The 20,573-nt window shown below is 35.4% G+C and overlaps 4 protein-coding genes across 9 annotated transcripts; 2 read left to right on the top strand and 2 right to left on the bottom strand.

Annotated features, from left to right (window-relative positions):
• Positions 1–3,844: 3,844 nt before the first annotated feature.
• Positions 3,845–4,891, bottom strand: LOC110611689. The gene has a single exon (XM_021752076.1). The coding sequence runs from the start codon at positions 4,889–4,891 to the stop codon at positions 3,845–3,847; it is 1,047 nt and encodes a 348-aa protein (XP_021607768.1).
• A 639-nt stretch (positions 4,892–5,530) lies between these two features.
• On the top strand, positions 5,531–9,827 carry LOC110611967 (DEAD-box ATP-dependent RNA helicase 58, chloroplastic). 6 transcript variants are annotated; one of them, XM_021752554.2, is made up of 10 exons: positions 5,531–5,934; positions 6,042–6,135; positions 6,229–6,342; positions 6,433–6,534; positions 6,613–6,717; positions 7,051–7,209; positions 7,306–7,374; positions 7,547–7,636; positions 8,157–8,297; positions 9,410–9,827. In XM_021752554.2, exons 1-10 carry the CDS (start codon positions 5,627–5,629, stop codon positions 9,671–9,673), a joined length of 1,446 nt encoding a protein of 481 aa, XP_021608246.1. In that variant the 5' UTR covers positions 5,531–5,626; the 3' UTR covers positions 9,674–9,827. The 6 variants fall into 6 exon arrangements, with proteins under 6 accessions (XP_021608246.1, XP_021608251.1, XP_021608249.1 ...); XM_021752559.2 differs by having other exon boundaries at positions 5,626–5,934; positions 6,233–6,342; XM_021752557.2 differs by having other exon boundaries at positions 5,792–5,934; positions 6,291–6,342.
• A 117-nt stretch (positions 9,828–9,944) lies between these two features.
• On the bottom strand, positions 9,945–13,499 carry LOC110611966 (glucose-1-phosphate adenylyltransferase large subunit 3, chloroplastic/amyloplastic). Its single transcript, XM_021752553.2, has 15 exons — positions 13,051–13,499; positions 12,753–12,866; positions 12,494–12,667; positions 12,323–12,415; positions 12,166–12,249; positions 12,023–12,078; positions 11,781–11,874; positions 11,595–11,707; positions 11,433–11,505; positions 11,256–11,336; positions 11,091–11,177; positions 10,870–10,974; positions 10,567–10,673; positions 10,272–10,332; positions 9,945–10,149 (listed from the first exon to the last, which is right to left on the bottom strand). Exons 1-15 carry the CDS (start codon positions 13,276–13,278, stop codon positions 10,048–10,050), a joined length of 1,572 nt encoding a protein of 523 aa, XP_021608245.1. The 5' UTR covers positions 13,279–13,499; the 3' UTR covers positions 9,945–10,047.
• Positions 13,500–14,451: 952 nt separating this feature from the next.
• On the top strand, positions 14,452–19,452 carry LOC110610800 (mitogen-activated protein kinase kinase kinase NPK1). The gene is made up of 17 exons (XM_021750878.2): positions 14,452–14,888; positions 14,977–15,018; positions 15,209–15,274; positions 15,358–15,468; positions 15,550–15,630; positions 15,714–15,791; positions 15,881–15,963; positions 16,133–16,214; positions 16,365–16,465; positions 16,705–16,744; positions 17,164–17,223; positions 17,299–17,345; positions 17,421–17,649; positions 17,731–17,967; positions 18,440–18,771; positions 18,872–18,939; positions 19,048–19,452. Exons 1-17 carry the CDS (start codon positions 14,604–14,606, stop codon positions 19,149–19,151), a joined length of 2,046 nt encoding a protein of 681 aa, XP_021606570.1. The 5' UTR covers positions 14,452–14,603; the 3' UTR covers positions 19,152–19,452.
• Positions 19,453–20,573: the final 1,121 nt, after the last annotated feature.

Below are 20,573 nucleotides of genomic sequence, written 5' to 3'. Positions count from 1 at the left end.
CCCTAACCTTCCACAGCCCTTGCCAATCCATATTAGATCCTGACACTTATGAATAAAACGTATCAAACCCTGACTTAACTGTATATAAGCCAGAAGAAGAATGCTTCCACGCAAAACCATCCAAACACGACATATCATCAACTAAAGTAATTGATTGGAAATATAAAAGGACATCAGTAGGAAGAAGAGAATTTAAAATGTCCTAATTCCAGCCTACATTAGAAACCCAGAAATATCGAACACAAACCTGCATATTCAACTCAATCAACGGTTTAAGTGCAAAATTCCAAAGAGGCCCAACCGGAAGCCAATCATCCAGCCAAAATCTAGTGTGCATCCCATTATTCACATCTACAACTATCCCTTTTTGAAGTAGCTCCAAACCATAACAAAAAGATTTCCAATTGACTGAACCATTAGCTCGCTTAGCGACTTCCCAATGAACAAAACCCGACTCATATTTATTGAAAAGGCACCTAACCCACAAAGCTTGCGGATTCTTGTAAGCTTGCCAACACAACTTTCCTAATAGAGCCTGATTCATTTGTCGCATATTTCTGATGCCAAGACCACCTAACCGCTTTGGCAAGGACATTGTATCCCAATTAATCAGATGTACAGTTGGCTTCATATCCTTCCCATGCCAAATAAAGTTCCTGCATATTTTCTCTATTTCATTACAAAGCGATACCGGTAAAAGAGCACTCTGCATCACAAAAACAGGAATAGCATTAAGAACTGATTGAACTAACGTTAGTCGTCCAGCTTTTGATAGAGCTCTCGCCTTCCAGCCATCAAGTCTGCCTCTCATTTTATCCAAAATACTACTATATGTCGAGACTGAAATCCTCCCATGAATAGATGGCACACCCAAGTATTTTTCCAAATCAGCAGTCAAAGGAATACCTGACCTTGAAGACAAAAGTGACGCCAAATCACTATCAACAAAAGGCGACAAATAAATAGAAGACTTAGCTAAATTCACTTTCTGCCCGGAAGCCTTAGCAAAGTCATCCAAACATGATAAAATCAAATCCAACTGTTCCACAGAAGCTTCTGCGAACAAAACCATATCATCCGCGAACATAAGATGAGAAATCATCGGACCATTACTCGAGATAGGAATCGGCTTCCATCTGCCTTGACGAACAAGCTGTTTAAACATTCTCGAAAGTTGTTCAATACACATAACAAAAAGATATGAAGACATTGGATCGCCTTGTCGCACACCACGAGTCGATTTAAAAGATTCTAACTTCTCACCATTCCATAACACTGACATAGAAGATGTTCTAACACAATTCATAATATTAAAAATCCAAGCATCGAAAAAGTGGTAAGAACCCAGCACCCACTGAATAAAATCCCAATCTAGTCTATCATAAGCCTTTTCAAGATCAATTTTAATCGCCATAAAACCCCCTGATCGCTTAGACGTTCTCATAGTGTGCAAAACTTCTTGAAACACCACAATGTTATCAATAATTTGTCGGCCAGGAACGAAGCTACTTTGTTCCAATCCAATGAGAGAGCTCAAAACATCTTTCAATCTGTAAATCAACACTTTTGTAACAAGCTTATAGATCACGTTACATAAGCTAATTGGTCTGAACTGAGAAATAAGTTCTGGACAAGCAATTTTAGGAATAAGAGTCAGCACCGTTTCATTAACTTCCTCTGGAAACTCCCTCCCGCCCAAGACCTCAATAATAAACGTTGAAACCTGTGAACCTACCGCAAACCAAGATTTCTGAAAGAAAACTGCTTGTAGACCATCGGGTCCTGGAGCCTTGTAAGGAGACATAAGGCGCAAAGCATCATATACTTCATCATGAGAAAAAGGACGATCCAGAAGCAACCGTTGAGAAGAAGAAAGAGTAGGCCCATCAGGTCTAACAAAATGGCTGCAGTCAACCGCCAAATCTTTCGAATACAGCTCCTAATAGTAACCGCTAGCAAGCTCTTTAAGTTGACTAGAATCTTCAATCCACACATTGTTCCCATTTCTCAGCTTGAGAATTTGCTGCTTCTTGCATTTAATCACGGTAGAAAGATGATAAAACCTTGTATTTCTCTCACCAGAAACAATCCATTCCTCCCTAGATTGTTGAAACCAGTATAATTCTTCCTGCTTCAAAACATCTTCAAGCTGTCGTCTCAGATTAAATTCCAGCTTCACTAAACCTCTCGTTCGCCGGATAGCTAAGCTTTTTTGAACACCATCAATTCGATGGATCAACCTCTGCTTATTATGAAAAATATTCCCAAACTCAGATCGGTTCCATTGGCTTAATGAGTCTTTGGTTGATTTCAAATTATCAAATAAAGAAGTATTTTGCTTCCAACCACGGGAAACAACATCAATAAAATCTTTGTGAGCTGTCCAAGTCGCTTGAAAATGAAAACGACGAACAGAAGAATTTGTAACTCCAAAGCAATTCATAAAAATAGGACAATGATCATAATGCAACTTTGGAGCATGAATAATTGTAGCTCTAGAAAATGTCATGCGTCAAATCTCAGTACACAAGCAACGGTCTAATCGAGCAGCTTTATAAGAAGAATTAATACCACCCTTACTCCAAGTAAAAGGGGTACCTTCAAAACCCAAATCAATAAGTGAGTTATCAAAAATCCATTGCCGAAAATCACTAGCCCCAATACTGTGAACATTAACATAGTCGGTTTGTTCATTCTCGCTTGTAAAAGAATTGAAATCTCCCAACAGTAACCAACTTTTCTCACTTCCATTGAAACCCAGAACCGAATACCACAAACGTCTTCGTAAACTAATGTCAGGGCTGGCATACACAAAACTCACTAACCACGAGTCCCATTATCAAGTAACACATTGCATGTAATAAATTTGGGAATCTGTCGACACAAGCGTTAACTTAAAAAATATTTCTGACCATAAAATCCAGATGCCTCCACTGAAACCAAAGTCTCGACACGAACCCAATTATCATAACCTACCTGTTTATAAACATTATCAGCTGAATGGCCAGAAATTCGAGGCTCAACCAAACAAAAAATCTGAGGTTTATAGATACGATTGTATTCCTTAAAAGCTCTCAGAAAATTAGAAGAAGCAGCACCCTGACAATTCCAAACTCCAATAATCATTAAAAATAAGAGAGAAAAGAAAGCCATGAGGATGACTGAACCTATAATAGAACGAAAAATCTAGTAAGACCCCTCATTAGAAGGCATCTTACCAATTAAACCACTATTCTGAAATTCATTCAAGGAAGTCTAAGCAACAATTATCATCGCATTATCGTCAAGATTCATATCCTGATTACCATCTCCATTAGCTGCTGGGATATTGGGACGGGTTGGATGAGGAAACGAAGGATCATTAAAAATATCATGTTGATTCCTATCCAATTCTATTTCTAAATTTGCCAGTCCCACCAATTTCGGGTTAGAAACAACCCAAGTCTTTGACTGATTCGTTCTATTATTCCCTTGAACAACTACATGGTCATCTTGTGCAGCAGCTTTTCTAGAAGATCCCCCTGATCCACTCGAAACCCCTCTAATTTTTAGAACTGAACTTTGCACAGCAGGCCCATTAGATCTCACATAGGAATCTAAAGCAATATTGGGAGTCTCCTCTCTTGTCACAGTAGAAACCACTTGACCCTTCCCTTTAGAATCCCGTAGCTTTTTCTTGCCCAAGACAGGACGAAAATCTTGTACCACTGGTGGAGTCGCATTATGTTCTATATGAGTCTCAGAATCCTGGAGAATAACTAGAGAACTAAAGGGGTTATTATTGGCCTTCATCGTTGATTTACCCTTGTTTGACTCCCTCGGACCATTGTTACCTGACCCAAATTTAAATACAGGTTTTTTCCTGAGGACGTTGATTACGTCTTCTATCTTTCTTAACCAGCATCCAATCACCAAAATAATCTAAAACAGCTGGATTAACCACCTGATTCTCGGGTAACTGAGCCACCTTAGGAGCAGGGTTACTATGAACCGAATTAGGCACATTCTCTACATTCTCTGGCTGCAACTCTTTCCGCAACGAAGGACAATTATCCTTCATATGCCCAAAAATTCCACATGAAAAACAAACCATATGCAACGCCTCATATTCAATACGTCGAACTCTCCGATTCAGCTTGAATTTCGACAAAAGAGGCTTCATAACATCAACTTCAACACATAATCTCGCAAAATGCCCTCTTGTCACTCGGCTAGTGTTATTATCCACTCTGATAGGATCTCCTATCTTCCTCCCCAATCGCATAAGAAAATCCTCATTAAAATATTCAATTGGAAGGCATGGAAATCGAACCCAAACTGCTAAGCGTTCCAAGGAAACATTAAATGGATCAAAATCCGGGCACCATTGGCGAACTGACAAATAATGATCAGCTATAATCCATGGTCCACCCTCCAGTGCAAAATCAAAATCTTCCCTACTATTAAATCGAGCAAGGAAAAAATCGTTGTCCAGAGCAATTAAGTCAATAGAGGATTTAGGTTTCCAGAGTTCCTTCACCCTTCGCGATAAATAGGTATACCCTATTGATCTTCTAATCAGCTTGATAATCAAGGAGTTCTTCCATGGTTTACAATAACGAGATTTCTCAATTTTAGTAAGTTTAATATTAGGGCACTTTTTATCCTCCTCATCCTCTTCCCCATCAGAAAGCTCATACGACTTCTCATCATTCACTTCAACTGTGTCAGCAATCACAGTCTCGTTATTAGGACTCCTATTGACTAGCATATCCCTAAACGAAGGACCCATTGGAGACGGTTGTCCAACAGACTCAAACTTTCTACCGTCTTGTTCTTCTAAAGAGAAACCTCCGTCACCATCTTTACACTTCCTACGGCCATTATGTTGTAAAAGATCATCCTCTTCCATACCCTCATTGCCGGAATCTGATATTCCGGTTGAATCATAATCGGCAAAAGTTATAGAGCTATACTCATATTTTATTTTTTAAATTATTCTTAAAAATAAAATAAATATTTTTTTACTCTGTCGAAAAATTTTATATTTAGTAAGTTTATAACAATTAATAAAAATATAAATCCATTAAAAATATACTAATAAATTAAAATGTAAATTTTTATGATTTAGATATTTACATGAGAAAATAAGAAAAAATAAATTTAGATAATATAAAATTAAAATAAATAAATAAATATATTATATAATTATCTATATATAATAATAGTAAATAAATAAAAAATCAATTTTATAATTTTTATCTTTTATAATCAATAAAGTTTAAATAATATGAATTATTGAGAGAAAATAATTTAATAAGCTATTTTAATTAAAAAATATTATTGTGTAAATTTTATAAATTTAAATTTTATAAATTTTATTAAATTTAATAGAATTAATTTTAATTAAAATCAATTCTATAAAATTAAATTCTAATTCTCATAAAAACTAAATAAAATATGAAATTCCATTAAATTCCATCAAAATTTAAGAATTAGAATTCAACCACTCACGGTCTAATTTAAGACAATTTCACTGGGAAGTTTTTACCAAAAACCTGGCCACCCTTTTTAATGTTTATAGACAATTATTTCCGTCTATACTATCAGCTCCGGTTACTGAGCGTGAGCTGAGAAGCAATCAACAATGGCTTCTTCTATAGCAGCTCCTCAGCTTCTCCTACTGTCACATACTCTTTCCTTTTTCAAACCTAATCAAAACCGACATCGTCTTATACTGCAATCAGAGTGTACTCATCTCAATCTCCGCTGTTCTTTTCACTTCAAGAACACAGCTCTATTATCTGCATCCAAATTCTTCAGGCCTTTACATGCTGTTCTTAACTCTTCTACTTCTCTAATAAGCAAAGAAGAACCCAACGCGAAACAGAAGAACGATACTTCAACTCTCCGCGCAATTTGCCAAGGACACGTACCGGAGCACGCGTTGAGCAGGTAAAGTTTCAATCTTTTTCCCTTTGTTCAAAATAATATAAATTTCGATGATTTAAACAACTTAATTGCAATTTTCAATTCTCTAATTAGATGGTTTCCTGTATAAGGCTGGAGGAGATTGGATTTGTGGTACCGACGGATGTACAGAGGCAAGCTTTGCCTGTTCTTTTCAGCGGCAGGGACTGCATACTTCATGCTCAGGTTAATTTCTGTCTCTTCTGCAACTAGATTGAAAAAGGGGAAATGTCTGATAAGGCTAAAGCTAATTGTACTAATTGTTCTTTGGGTCCCTAGACAGGTTCTGGGAAGACGCTTGCTTACCTATTATTGATATATTCTGTTATTAATCCCCAAAGGTCTGCTGTACAAGCCCTCATCGTGGTGCCTACCCGGGAACTTGGAATGCAAGTGAGGATGGTGTTGATAATGGTTTTCAACTAATATTTTTCAAAGCATAAAATCACAAAACGTAATGTTGATAGTTTATCTGTGAATAAGGTTACAAAAGTTGCGCGGATGTTGGCTCCCAAGCCCATGGACATTACTGTCATGGCTCTTCTCGATGGGGGGATGTTGAGAAGACATAAGAGTTGGCTAAAGGTGCGCCATTCTTTTGATTCAGTATTTTATATTTTAACTGATGCTGTGGAAATTAAGAGTGGTTAATTTGTGTTTCAGGCTGAACCCCCTACAATAATAGTGGCAACAATAGCAAGTTTGTGCCAAATGCTTGAGAAACATATATTTAAACTTGAAGCAATGCAGGTGCTGGTTATTGATGAGGTAATTCCTCTCTCCAGTTGGTTGATGCTTTCAGAAATGAGTTCAGAAGTTTCTTTTTGAACATTTTGGGAGTTAAATGTCTCCGGGAGTGGGGTTAAGAGTAAATTTCCCTACTGCATGATTCTTTTGTATGCAGTAAGACCAGTAAATAAGCAATCATTTATTTTTGAGTAAATATTTTGTTGGGAATCATGGCAGTAACTCTAGACACAAATTATATAGGGCACATTTTTCATGCCATGTTAGATATTGGTAACTGTTTTGAAAATAAAAGCCCCTTCTAATAGTAAGAAGTTGCTGAACAAGTTGCATTTGTTGTTTTTTCTTGGTTAGGTGGATTTTATGTTCAACTCTTCAAAACAAGTCAGTTCTCTCCGAAAGCTTTTGACAATATATTCATCATGCAATAATCGTCAGACTGTTTTTGCCAGTGCATCCATCCCTCAGCACAGAAGATTTTTGCATGACTGCATACAGCAGAAATGGACCAAGGTTTGTTCCCACATGATTCTCTTTTTCAAGGTTTGTCTATTAGGATTTCATATGACGTTACACCAAGTTCACTTATATCTTTTGTATGGTTTACAGAATGATGTAATTCATGTCCATGTCAATCCAATTGAACCCATGCCATCCCGCCTGCAACACAGATTTTTGGTATGAAAAAATTTGTATGATAATCACGTATGCTTTCTTCTTGTTTGTTCTTGGTAGCCCATTTCTACAATATCTGCATTTTTATGATTTTAATGGAGCATCCTTTAACAGATAGATAATCTTGTACCCAGTTGATTCAAATTTACATTGTGCTAATGCTGTATTGCTACAGACATGCAGTAAAAAGCAGAGGCATCAAACGTTGCTCTCCTTATTACAGACCGATGCGCCCAAGTCTGGAATTATTTTTGTGGGTGAGCAGGTTTGTGTAGCTTATCCACCTTGAGTGTTAATTTCAGAAATTGATGAAACTATTGAATGTTATCATGGTAATGGACTTAAATTATGTTTTTAATATGAATATTTTACAATTTGATAATATTCATTTATTTGAAAATAGTCATCAGAAGAAATCTCCTAGCCACTGCTGCCACTGAAAGTGATATTTTTTTGGGTTGGTTGTTAATTGTCAGCCATGTTATTCAAGTGATTAGACAGTCTGGCAAATGGTATGGAAGAATAGTATGTAGCAAATGTCGCATATAAATGTATATTAATTCACCTTAATTCAGCTAGAATCTCCCTGACTGGGCTAGATGAGACCTTGTTATTTCTCCATGTATTAGAGTTCTGTATTATATGAGGATGTGACTTTGGAGATAGGTTATATGCCTCCATCTAATATTAGTGTCCTCCATCAATCTTTGGCAGAAGTTACGTGTGTCCTTAATGTGTGATGACAGGCTTAGGAAACTTAGTTCATTTTATTACCATTTATGCAGTCTGAGAAGTCCAAAAAGGCTGGAAATGCTCCACCGACGACTCTGTTGATTGATTTCCTGAAAACTTCATATGGGGGTTGTTCAGATATCCTTCTTCTAGAGGAAGGCATGAATTTCAATCTACGAGCCGCTTCATTAACAGTAAGTGATGTTGACTTTTATAACTGCCTGAGTAATGAACATGGCAATAGGTGTGGATATCCTCTTTTAGCTGCTACAAAGAAAATGATTTTAAGATCTTTCTTTATTCATAATATACTCAATATATTATTTTGAGCCATTCAAATGAAGCTTATCCTTTAGAACTTCTCATTTGTCTTTAAACTATTTGTTGAATTATGAAGGATATGATCATTCCCATGTATTCTGTTCTCATTATGATCTACTTAACGAGAAATATAACATAAAATCTATCTATATGTATATATAGAGCAAGCTAGTTTTTGCTTGGTGTTGACACGTGGCATTTTATTTGAATGTAATATTGCCATGTGTCATCTATTCTGTGCCACATTTCATTCTTTATAAGGAGTTTCTTTTGCTTTAAATAACATTTATGCTAAATTTAATTCTTTTACCATTATTATCATTTATAGCTTAATTTTCTATTTAACTTATTATTTCTAATAACTACTTCTCAAAATCTTAAGACTTTTCTAATTAATTTGTTATTTAAAATCTATTATATTATTTTTCTTATAAAATATAAAAATTATCTATATAGCTAATTAACTTAACCTTTTTTCCTGTTAATATTATTAACATATATTAGCATCTATGTAAACATTGTTTTCCTATGGTTTTACTATTAAAAAAATTAACTAAACCACAATACCAATGTATGTAATATATATTTTTTAAATTAGTAGTAATTATGTTATTACTATTACAATTTTAAATAAGAATAATAAGGTAAGAGCTAATTAATTACACAAAAATTTATATACAACAAAAAATTGTAATTTCACAATTTATTCGAAACAATATTAAATGAATTTTCAAAAAAAAAAATTCATTTAACATATTAAAATTTAAAATAATAATGTGTAGAGCATGGGTATTTCCCTAGTTTTGATGTAAAGAAGGCCATGAACTGTGAGTATGATTCTTCTAGAGAAAACCTTTTCCCAAGTCCAATTTTGCTTAATATAACATAAAATTCCAATATAAAGAAGGCCATGGACTGTGAGTATGATTCTTATAGAGAAAACCTTTTGCCGAGTCCAATTTTGCTCGTTTTCTTTTGCATACAGGAAGTAAAGCAAGGAGGAAGCTATATTCTTGTAGCAACAGATATAGCTGCTAGAGGTGTTGACCTTCCAGAAACAACTCACATATACAATTTTGATCTTCCTAGAACTGCTATAGATTATCTTCATCGAGCCGGAAGAACAGGTAGGAAACCTTTTTCAGACGAAGAATGCTATGTCACCAATATTATTATGCCTGAGGAGCATTTTGTTCTGCAAAGGTATGAAAATGAACTGATGTTTAAATGTGAAGAGCTCATCTTATAGGTCCATTGTTGACTCAGTCTGGATCCTTTAGTGGCAGCTTGATTCAATCCCAATTTTTCACGTTTTCATTACACATGTCAAAATATAATTAGATTGTCATACTAACTATCTCTTATTTGTATCCCGGAGGTATTCTATAATTTCATGCGATTTAGTAAGATAGTTCTGTGGATGGCGACTTGGCCAGTGATGTGCTTCCATTTTGTGTTTTCATACGATAAGCAAAACTAATCGTGTAATTCATTAATTGCGGTTTGGGATTCAACTCTCATGCATTAAAACTGCTGTGATCAGTATCTTTAGGGGTTCATATCTCATACTTAATTTTCTCGATTTCCAATCTGACCAACAAAAAAGGTTGAATAGTAAATAAATTATATTACAAAACCATCTTCAATGACGGAGTTCTTTAATATGACTGTAACACCGGATCGAATGTAAAATCCTTGTGAAGTTCTGTCAGCTTCTTGTACACCCTGAAATCCAGAGATTATCAGCAATATATGAAGTTAGTTTTAACATAGTTGTAAACTCAACTGTTCCTTAACTCTTCACATTTACTGAAAACATCTAAAGTAATTGGTTTGCAGATTCATACCTCTGAGTTAGCAATCACAACGTTCTTCCCGATTCTGGCATTCTTGTCAATGATGCATTCTCTATTTAACAAAATACAGACATATTTATTTCAATGTGAATAGAAATGGATGTCTCATATTTAAACATTCCCTCCCCAATCTAAGTTCATTGCTTACTGATCGCGTAAGCAATGATAATTATAAAAATCACACCTAAATATCGTCAAACTTCACAGGATTCTCTGTAAATGATAAATATCCTATTACGTGTTGGATTCTGTTTCCCATTTGGGGAGTTTTAAACTTGTCCCGTACCTTATTCTTGAATTTTCTCCTATTCCGATGGGCACTCTCCCTTCAGATAGCAGCGCAGCTACTTCAGCATCAGTTTCATAGAAGTCAGCACCAAGCATTACTGTGTCCTGCATTTGTTTGATCGTAAGGGGGTCCTCAATTTTACAGCATAACAAGAAAATGCTGGAAAATAAAGGGGATGCTAAATTGTCTGCACTTTCTATATTAAAAATGAGGTGGTGGTTTCTCAAAGTTGAAATTTGCAACAAGTTCTTCAACAACTATGTTACAAGTGTTCTAACCGGAGGAATTAGCTCAACAAACCTTCAAGTGGACATTAGAGTTTATTCGAGATCTGATACCGACAACGCTATGTTCTATGAAAGAATTGGTTAAGAAACTTCCATGAGATATGATTGAGTCAACTATCTGCACAAGAGTAATTATGAAGAATGCTCATTTGAAGAACACAAGGGTGAAATCAAAATCTTGAAAGAGAAAAAACACAGGGAAAATCAGACAGACTTAAGAGGTAATTTACCGACCTTGCAATTATCAATCTTCGTTGGCGGCAGATTTCTTCTTGATGTGTACATTGGCTTTGCTGCGTCGTAGAAACTAAATTTTGGCGGCTGAAAGTTCCAAAAATAGAGTTTGTGTCAACATTAGTTTAAAAGTAAAGGTGGATAATGTTCTGCCGCTTGACTTACATGCTCAGTAAGGGCAAGATTTGCCTCAAAGAAGGATCTGATAGTTCCTATGTCTTCCCAATAATCATTGAAGAGATAAGCCTGCTCGGAATTTTCGTCACAAAGATCATGTTAGTTACTGCAGAGGATAGAACAGCTAACTTAGAAGTCCAACACCAGAAAAAACAGAAAATATACCTTAGTATAAAATTCTTTTGCTGAAGCTGGGATTATCTCTGATCCAAAATCATTTGCAGTTGGAAAACGCCATCTGAATCAACAAAAAATGATACCCTTTAGCTGCAATTACGTGTCTTGATCCAAAATCATATATCACTTATCAGTTCCAGTGATTTGTACCTTAAAATATTCAGAAGGATCTCCTTCTTGAAGACATACACTCCCATCGAAGCAATGTAAGGTTTCTTTACTGCCTCATCCTTTGAAAGCCCCAGTACTGTTGTGTCAACTGCCTAAAGCATGTAGTCAGCTAAACCACTCTTTATTTTTCTTCTGTTCAAAATTTAATGTAGAACATAAACTCACCATCGCCTTTAGGTCATTCCCTTTAGGCTTTTCATTGAAAAACAGGACTCTTCCCTTGCTATCTATCTTCATGAGACCAAAGTCTGAGGCTCGGCTATGTTGAAAACAGAGAAAAGTCTCAAGAACACAATACAATAAATATTGTAGATTAAGCTGAGAGATTGAAACAAATTGGCAGAGTAGCTCAAACAAGTTCAGAGGCTCCAACTGTTGAACTTAAGAAGCCTAAGTATTGCATATACCTGTCATCCATTGGCAAACAGGAAATGGAGATATCTGCACCGCTCTGCCGATGATTCTGCAAATGAAGAAGGTAAATCTTCATGTGTTAAAATTAGAGAACTAAGCAATGTTTCAATTGAAGTTTACATAATTAGTATCTTACCTGTACAAAGTCCAAATAGTCCATTCGATACAGGTGATCTCCAGATAAAATCAACACATCTTCAATCTCTTTACTTCTTTTATCCTATGTAAATATCATCCACATTTGTTTCTGAATTCAACTACCTGAAAAAGAAAAAGAAAAATTCCACTGATACCTCAAATAGCCAATGGAACTGTCTGACAGCATCAGCAGTGCCCTGGAACCACCTTTTGCCTTCCTCACCAGGAGTTTGAGTAGCTGCCAGAACCTAATATGAAAACACAATCTCACCGCCTTGCATAAAAGCTGGTGTCTGTTTAACAAGTAATTCAAAGCATCTAGTTACCTCAACGTAGCCATCTCCAAAATTCATACTACTGCCGAAGTTATAAGCACGAGCAAGATGCCTGTTGAGTGATGCTGAGTTAAATTGAGTGAGAATGTAGATTTTGTTGATTCCACTGTTGATACAGTTGCTCATTGGCACATCTATAAGCCTGTATGCACCTCCAATTGGCACCTAAAATTTTGTTGACCACCATTTCTTTTTTATCTACAATGTTGTAGCATGAAACCATAAATTCCAGCTCCACAAGAACACTTACAGCAGGTTTGGCTCGGCGCTTGGTAAGAGGGAAAAGGCGAGTACCAGCTCCTCCTCCCAGTATAATTGCCACAACTGTCCTTGGGTCCCTCTTTTCCATCTCTAGGTCCCTCAACTGATACACATATAAACAACCCATTTACAAAAAGTGTAGTTAAAATCAAAATCTGCTGGCCTTGAGATAGATTATGCCACATACAGAGCGAGAGAGAGAGAGCTGTTGTGGCTCATTCATGAACTGAAGAAACAGTAGCATTAATATTCTTTGTCAAGATGCATTTTGATGAAGAAATTCTAACCTTGTTCTCGCCAGCTAAACTAGTTGTAAAGGACATGGAAACATGTTGCTTAATAATCTTGCTACAAGCTCTTTGATGGTGAAGTTGGTTTTTTAACTTGAGCTTATTTCCCATGAACTCTCCATTAGCACACTGCAAAAGTCTGGAGTTTCTCCCTAGTAATCGCACCGCCCCATGCAGCTGGCCGGCAGGGGCGAGGGAGAACCGGCAATCTGCCGATACTGCCATTTTTCTTGGAAAATGGAGAAAATTGGAATGTGAAAGAAGTAATATCTTGTCGTGAGGGAGAGAGGTTCAAATTTTTGCAGAGACGGGGAGAGTTGCTTACATGGAATTCAGCAGATTGGTGCCACGTTATCCAAAGTCAATTGCATCCACCAATTTTCTTTTTGTGTATTTGTGAAGAAATAATGTCTTTCCAAAAAATCACTCTTCTTTTTGCTCAAGGAATATTCTACGTCTTGCTGGAGCTACTTGCAGATTTTCATCCGCGCGAAGCCAGGCATGGATTTATTTGTTCTTTTATTTTTATAAATTGAAAATAATATTAAAATGTTTAAGAATATAATAACTAATTAAATTTTGTTTCGTAGGATAAATTAATATTCATTATTTCTTACTGCATTCCTCTTAATGTCATTTTTTAGAAATAATAATTTATTTATTAATTAAAAAATTATTAATTTTAAAAATAATCTAACAATGGAGCAATATAAACAGAGTGTGTTATTAAAAATTATATAAAATTTATTGCTTTAATTAATTAATTAATAATATTTTTTTAATTTATATGAAAACATATAAATTGAATATTAGGATTTGATTTGAAAGAAATCACATAAATTATATATTGCTCATAACAAATCATGTTCAACTCTGTGGAGTTGAGCATAATCTTTTATAATCTCGTGAAAAAGTTTATTTATAAAGCCTTTTCAATTATAGGGAATTTTCTGAAAAAAGAAATCTAAATTTTTAATTAAAGTCTAAATAAACTTTAATTTTTTATTAAATAAAATTTCAGACTTTATTTTTAAGTTCAAATATATGAAAAATTATTTACCTCTTTAAGTAAAACAAACATAAAAAATGAAAAATAAAAAAAGTATTTAATGTCTAAAATTATAGGAAAAAATATATTATTAGCTATATTATTTTAAATTAAATGAAAATTTTATTATTTTATTTAAAAGAAAAGATAAAATGACTTGTTTAAACTTTAATTTAAAAAAAATTGAGAGATTATTTAGATTTTTTTTCCAAGGAAAAAATAAGTTCAATCAAAAGAGGACAAATGTGCAAAAACAGAACAAAGAGTAGAGGTGCAAACATAAATATAAGAAAAATAAAGGGCACAAAACGTAAGGGATGCAACAATCATTTTAAGGCATTTCTTTATTTTTTGAAAAAAGATCCCACACTAGTCATCTTCCCCTTTTCCCTCCGTTCAAATTTTCATTCTCACTCTGCCCTTTCTCTTCAACGTCTCTTTTTCTCTTCCTTATCTTTCTAACCACACCAAGCCCCTCTATACCCTAGAAACAGTCCATCAAATGCAAGACCTATTTGGATCGGTTCGCCGATCTCTAGTGTTTAAATCCACCTCTGGAGAAGATGGAGGATTCAGTGGTTTAGTGGAGAAGATCGGCTCCAGCATTAGGAAATCGAGAATCGGTCTCTTCGCTAAGCAGCCACCTCTCCCGGCGCTTCCGCCTTGTAAGAAGGATGACACGCCACCGATCCGGTGGCGAAAGGGGGAGTTGATTGGATGTGGTGCGTTCGGCAGGGTTTATATGGGCATGAATCTCGATTCTGGAGAGCTTCTCGCTGTTAAACAGGTTAATATATTTTTCAATTCATATTTTTATTGAATTTTCTTTTTTGTGTGTGTGGATTTGATGTTAATGAGGTTTTGTGGCCTTATAGGTTCTGATTGCGTCAAACAGTGCTTCAAAAGAGAAAACTCAGGTAAGCACTGGATTGTTATTTTTATTTTTATTTTTATTTTTTTAGTTACATGTGGATTATATTTTGGTATTTTTAGTGGTTTTCTAACTAAAGCAATAGCTTGCTTTACTTGAAGTAGACCGAGAGATGTTACTTGAACCAAGTTTTCTCACAGTTAATTGAGGATGTGCTCTTTTTGGATTTGGAATAGGCTCACATAAGGGAGCTAGAGGAAGAAGTGAAGCTTCTCAAGAATCTTTCGCACCCTAATATTGTTGTGAGTACGATATTAAATCCACTGTGTTAGTGATTTTGATTGGTTATTGCTTATTCAATTTTGTTTCTCCCTTTGCTTGTTAGAGATATTTGGGAACTGCTAGAGAGGATGACTCGTTAAACATTTTGTTGGAATTTATTCCGGGTGGTTCCATATCGTCACTTCTGGGAAAATTTGGATCCTTCCCTGAATCCGTGAGTGAATTTTAGCTTTGAAATTTGTAATATGGATATTTCAAATGCCGATTTAAATTCTTAAAATCATTTACCAAGCAGGTTATACGAATGTATACTAAACAACTGTTATTGGGACTAGAATACCTGCATAAAAATGGAATCATGCACAGAGACATCAAGGTATAGCTTTGCTTTATTAATCATAAATGTACTTAAGAGATCCCTCTCTCTCTTTCTCTCTCGTATAATATGTTATACTTCAGGGCGCAAACATTCTGGTTGACAATAAGGGATGCATTAAACTTGCTGACTTTGGAGCATCCAAGAAAGTAGTCGAACTGGTATCCATTTAATTCTTTGAGTTTTAAGATTTTGTTTTCTTTGTGGAGTTTTAGTGGGCAGCATCTCTGATGTTGCTGTTTTGTTACAGGCTACTATAAATGGTGCCAAGTCAATGAAGGGTACTCCATACTGGATGGCTCCTGAAGTTATTCTCCAGACTGGGCATAGCTTGTAAGAAAAATCTTCTAATTTCTTCTTATGGATGGATCCTGACTATTTCTTGAATATAGGGATTTGATGAGTCTATATCCCTACAACCAAGGCACCGTAATGCTGATTTATGGTTTTTACTGACATTACACTTTTTTTGTTTTCATAACTCTGATTTTATTTTTCTTAGCTCTGCTGATATATGGAGTGTTGGATGTACTGTGATTGAGATGGCTACAGGAAAACCTCCATGGAGCCAGCAGTATCAAGAGGTACTAGTCTGATGACGTCCAACAGCTCCTGTCCTTCTGTGCTAGCTGACTACTTTTATCACTTTGATTCATATGTAACTGAATATAAAAGGGAAGTCTGTTTGGTGTTATCCCACATTATTTGCAATCTAAGAAGGGTTTTCTTTTCAGGTTGCTGCCCTCTTCCATATTGGGACAACTAAATCTCATCCTCCTATTCCTGAGCACCTTTCTGTTGAGGCAAAGGACTTTCTGTTAAAATGTTTGCAGAAGTATAGTCATGATTTCTATTTATTCCTTGTTGTCATTACCATGTTCTGCTATTTCATTTCTTTCTGTAAAGGCCATTGATTTGTTGATTTTTCAGTTGAAGGATGCTACAAGTTTTTTTAGGTGGAAACAATGTTATGCATAAATCATAGATAGATGAATCTTGAGATAAATCCTTCACATTTTCTTTTAGTGAGTTTTTCTTTGTCATCATCTCATATGAATCTTGGTGTGGTGGCAGGGAGCCAAACTTAAGGCCTACTGCATCTGAGCTGTTGCAGGTAATTTTTATATAAAGAAAATTTGTGAAATCTTTTTGTTGAATAAACGCAACAAATATTCATGCTTGAAATATCTACTAGCAGTGTGTCTCTCTCATAATAATAACTTTTAAATTGTGTGTTTAAATGAAGAGGAGGAAAATGAATAAGGATCATTTGCTGGAGAATGAAGAAAAGGGGCTCAACAAAGTGAAAAGTTATGTGCAGATAGGTTGAGAAAATGGGGGCTTATGCTATATATATTATGTATCATAAAAATGTTCACTCATTTTTAGGTCTACATGAAATTATTCTCATTGTCTTGGGTCTTTATAGATTTTTCTAGTGGTGATTTATCATTTTGCTGAAACATCTCGAATTTGCTTAATTATACAAAGCAGATATTCCTTAGCAATATTTTTCTCTGAATATATATGCAGCATCCATTTGTCACTGGGGAGTATCAGGAACTTCATATAGCACCCGGCAATTCAGTTATGGTAAGTATTGTAACTTATCGATTTGATTTGTTTTTTTACCTTATTCATCAAATCATTGTTTCTTTGTACATTCAGGAATCTGGGCATCCAACGGTAACTACTGGGATGAATGTTAAGAACTCGTAAGCTATTTAACTTCTTTTTATTTTTCAGTTGTGCTTGCCTGCTATCTTACTCTGAATATGTTGATGGTGCAGCATGAATTCTGTGTTTAGAGGGTCAACCTGTGCAGGCTTGAAGGATGTTTGTGAAATGGGTAGCATGAGGTCCTCAACTATATATCCTCAGAACTTACCATCATCAGGATCCTATTGGGCTGAAGCCAATTTTGATGATGATATGTGTCAGATAGATGATAAAGATGATTTTGTTGTTAGTGCATCAGCTAGGTTCAAGTCTGCATTTGCATCTGCTGATTTAAGTAAGGTAATGAACTTTTTTGCTTTGTTGTTGCAGTTAGTATCTCTTTTTTCCTTCCCTTCAAGGCATAATCTTTATTTGAACCAGAGCTTCAACCCTATGTGCGAACCAACTGATGCTTGGTCATGCAAGTTCGATGAAAGTCCCGAATCAAAGAGAGGTGGAATTAACTTCTCTTCTAATCAGTCAATACATGACATTGCTGTCAGCCCAGTAGAATCTGGTAAAACAGAGGGTGACTTCACATTTCCATGTGGGCCAGTAGCAACTGAGGATGATGAAGAAGTTACAGAGTCAAAAATTAGAGCCTTTTTGGATGAGAAGGTATGATTTTGTTTGCTAAGGTGAGAGGTGTTTGGTTCTAGTCTTAACTGAATTTGATAGTTCATATAACTGGCTTGAAAAGACCTCAATCATTTGGGAAGTAGTGTATCAACCAAGGTCTTTCATATCTTAAAACCCCGTAGAAAAAGATTCAGTATTCCTTGGCATAAAATTATTAGAATTGATTTCTGTCTCATCCTCTTATCTATAGGGAGCTCAATACCTAGTTTTTTGTTTTCCAATTCCAGTAATGTTTATTTGCTTGTTTAACTATTCTAAGAATTTGAGGTAAAACTTCTTTACTCTCCATATTCCTATTTGTTCCTGCGTAATTCTCTGCACAACCAGAGAACAAAAAGTATTATAGACACAAAGGACTAAATGGTTCTTAACTTATTTACATGTTATTTTTCTCCCTTTATTTCATTAGTGTGATAGAAATTTTAACACTTGTCCTGTATAACCTCAATAGGCTTTAGATTTGAAGAAGCTGCAAACACCTCTATATGAAGAGTTCTACAATACACTGAACGCTGTGGGTCTTCCAAGCGCTGTTGGAACTGCAAATAATGAAAATAGTACAAATTTACCGAACTTACCCCCTAAAAGCAGGTCGCCTAAGCGGTTACCAAGCAGAAGACTCTCTGTAGTTGATGCCATCAACTCTGTCAGTCCTAGTAATACCAACAATAAAGTATCAACCGGAAGCATTCATAAACGAGCATTGCAGGAGATTCATCAACCTCAAGTTACTGAATGGAAAGATCCACTTCTTGATGCCCAGCAGGAAACAATTACTCCTAGGTTTGCTCGCTGTTTACTTGATAGCACAAGTTTACACATGCTGAAGAACTAATATGCATTTCCTCATTCATACCTGAAATGAAATTATTTTAATTTGCAGCGCAAGCTTTTCTGAGAGGCAAAGAAAATGGAAAGAAGAGCTTGATGAAGAGCTTGAAAGAAAACGAGGCAAGTTATTCTGATCTCTCAATTTTCTATCATATTCATATCTCATAGCGTGGTCTTACATTGATATTCATCTCTTCTTGTGTTGTGACATTTTTATACCAATCACAGAACTGATGCGCCAGGCAGGCATAGGTGGGAAGACATCATCTCCGAAAGATCGGATTCTAACACAACATCGAGATCGCTTACAGTTTATGTTCCCTAGAAAATAAATACACGCATCTCCCCTGTAATGACATTATTGCCTGATGGAAAAGTATGATTTTCCATGGTGAGTTTTTAATGTATGTATTCATATCTGGTCAAATGGTGTCTAATAAGATAAAGTAGCCACCTACACCAACCATCCACCCAGTGTATTGTTCCCTTCTGGTTCAGCCAAAGAAAAGAAAAATGATATGAGCAAATATCTTTTGTGTGCATTCTGGTTATTTCTCCTCCCATTTGAGGTTTAGTTAAGGTTGTAAGTTAGTGCGAGACTTTAATAGAGAAGTGTTTTTTATTTTTATTTTATTATTATTTTAATTCTGTTTGAAGTATAAGTAAATTTTCCAATCAAATCATAATGATGGTGGTTAGGTTTTCTCTAATATGCAAGCAGAAAGCAGGCTTATGGATGCTTTTAATTTGAGGGAGAAGGGTATTGATCAATGCTTTGTGAAATCATTCATTAATTCTCCTACAGAAAAATTTTATTAGAACAGAATGTGGTTCTCTCTCCACAAAGGGAAAAAAATCATTAAACTCCTGATCCAAAATCCAAATCCACAACCTATCAGCTGGGATTATTATTATTATTATTATTATTATTATTATTATTATTATTATTATTATTATTATTATTATTATTATTATTATTATTATTTAAGACTGATATGCTAGAATAATGAAATGATATAATCAATTAGAAGATCGAGTAGGTGTTTAAACTGTATCTATCTTTTTAATGAAGAAGCTATACATAGTTGTACGAAATCATAATAAAAAAAATAAAAATGAATAAAACCATTAGAACAATAGTAAGAAGGATTAGGTCCAGTTTGGCTTTGCCTCTCAGGGTGAAAAAAAAAAAGATTTTAATCACTGTTAAAGAATTGTAATTTCTTATATTAATATTTTTACGGTAAAAATATATCAATTTCATTTTTAAGTAATTTTTAATATTTTCTAACTCTATATTTAAGAAATTGTTTTTCTTAATAACAAGTTTACAGTAATGCCTATAAACACTTAACCTAATGACAAGTTTTAAAATGAAAAATTGTAACATCCTCTGGGCCCACAACAGTAGATATTGTCCGCTTCGGGTTCGAGGGCCTTGGCCCAGCCTTCCCCTCACGGTTTTGTTATTGGATCAAGGGATTTAATACCCTTTCTTCCCAAAACGCGTCTACTGTAGTCTCTTGGGGCTTGCCCTTATAAGGCGTCCCCCTTCCTTACCTCTTTCCGATGTGGGATACTTTCAATCCACCTCATAGGGCTTCTACCCCCCCCAAAAGGCCTGAGCGTCCTCGCTCAGCACACCGTACTCATGAGGCCCAGGCTCTGATACAAATTGTAACATCCTCTGGGCCCACAACAGTAGATATTGTCCGCTTCGGGTTCGAGGGCCTTGGCCCAGCCTTCCCCTCACG

The sequence above is a fragment of the Manihot esculenta genome, chromosome 3 (assembly GCF_001659605.2).
Source record: "Manihot esculenta cultivar AM560-2 chromosome 3, M.esculenta_v8, whole genome shotgun sequence".
Classification (NCBI taxonomy): Eukaryota; Viridiplantae; Streptophyta; class Magnoliopsida; order Malpighiales; family Euphorbiaceae; genus Manihot; species Manihot esculenta.
Note: the sequence above shows the minus strand (reverse complement) of the source record. Positions and strands in the feature narration are given on the sequence as shown.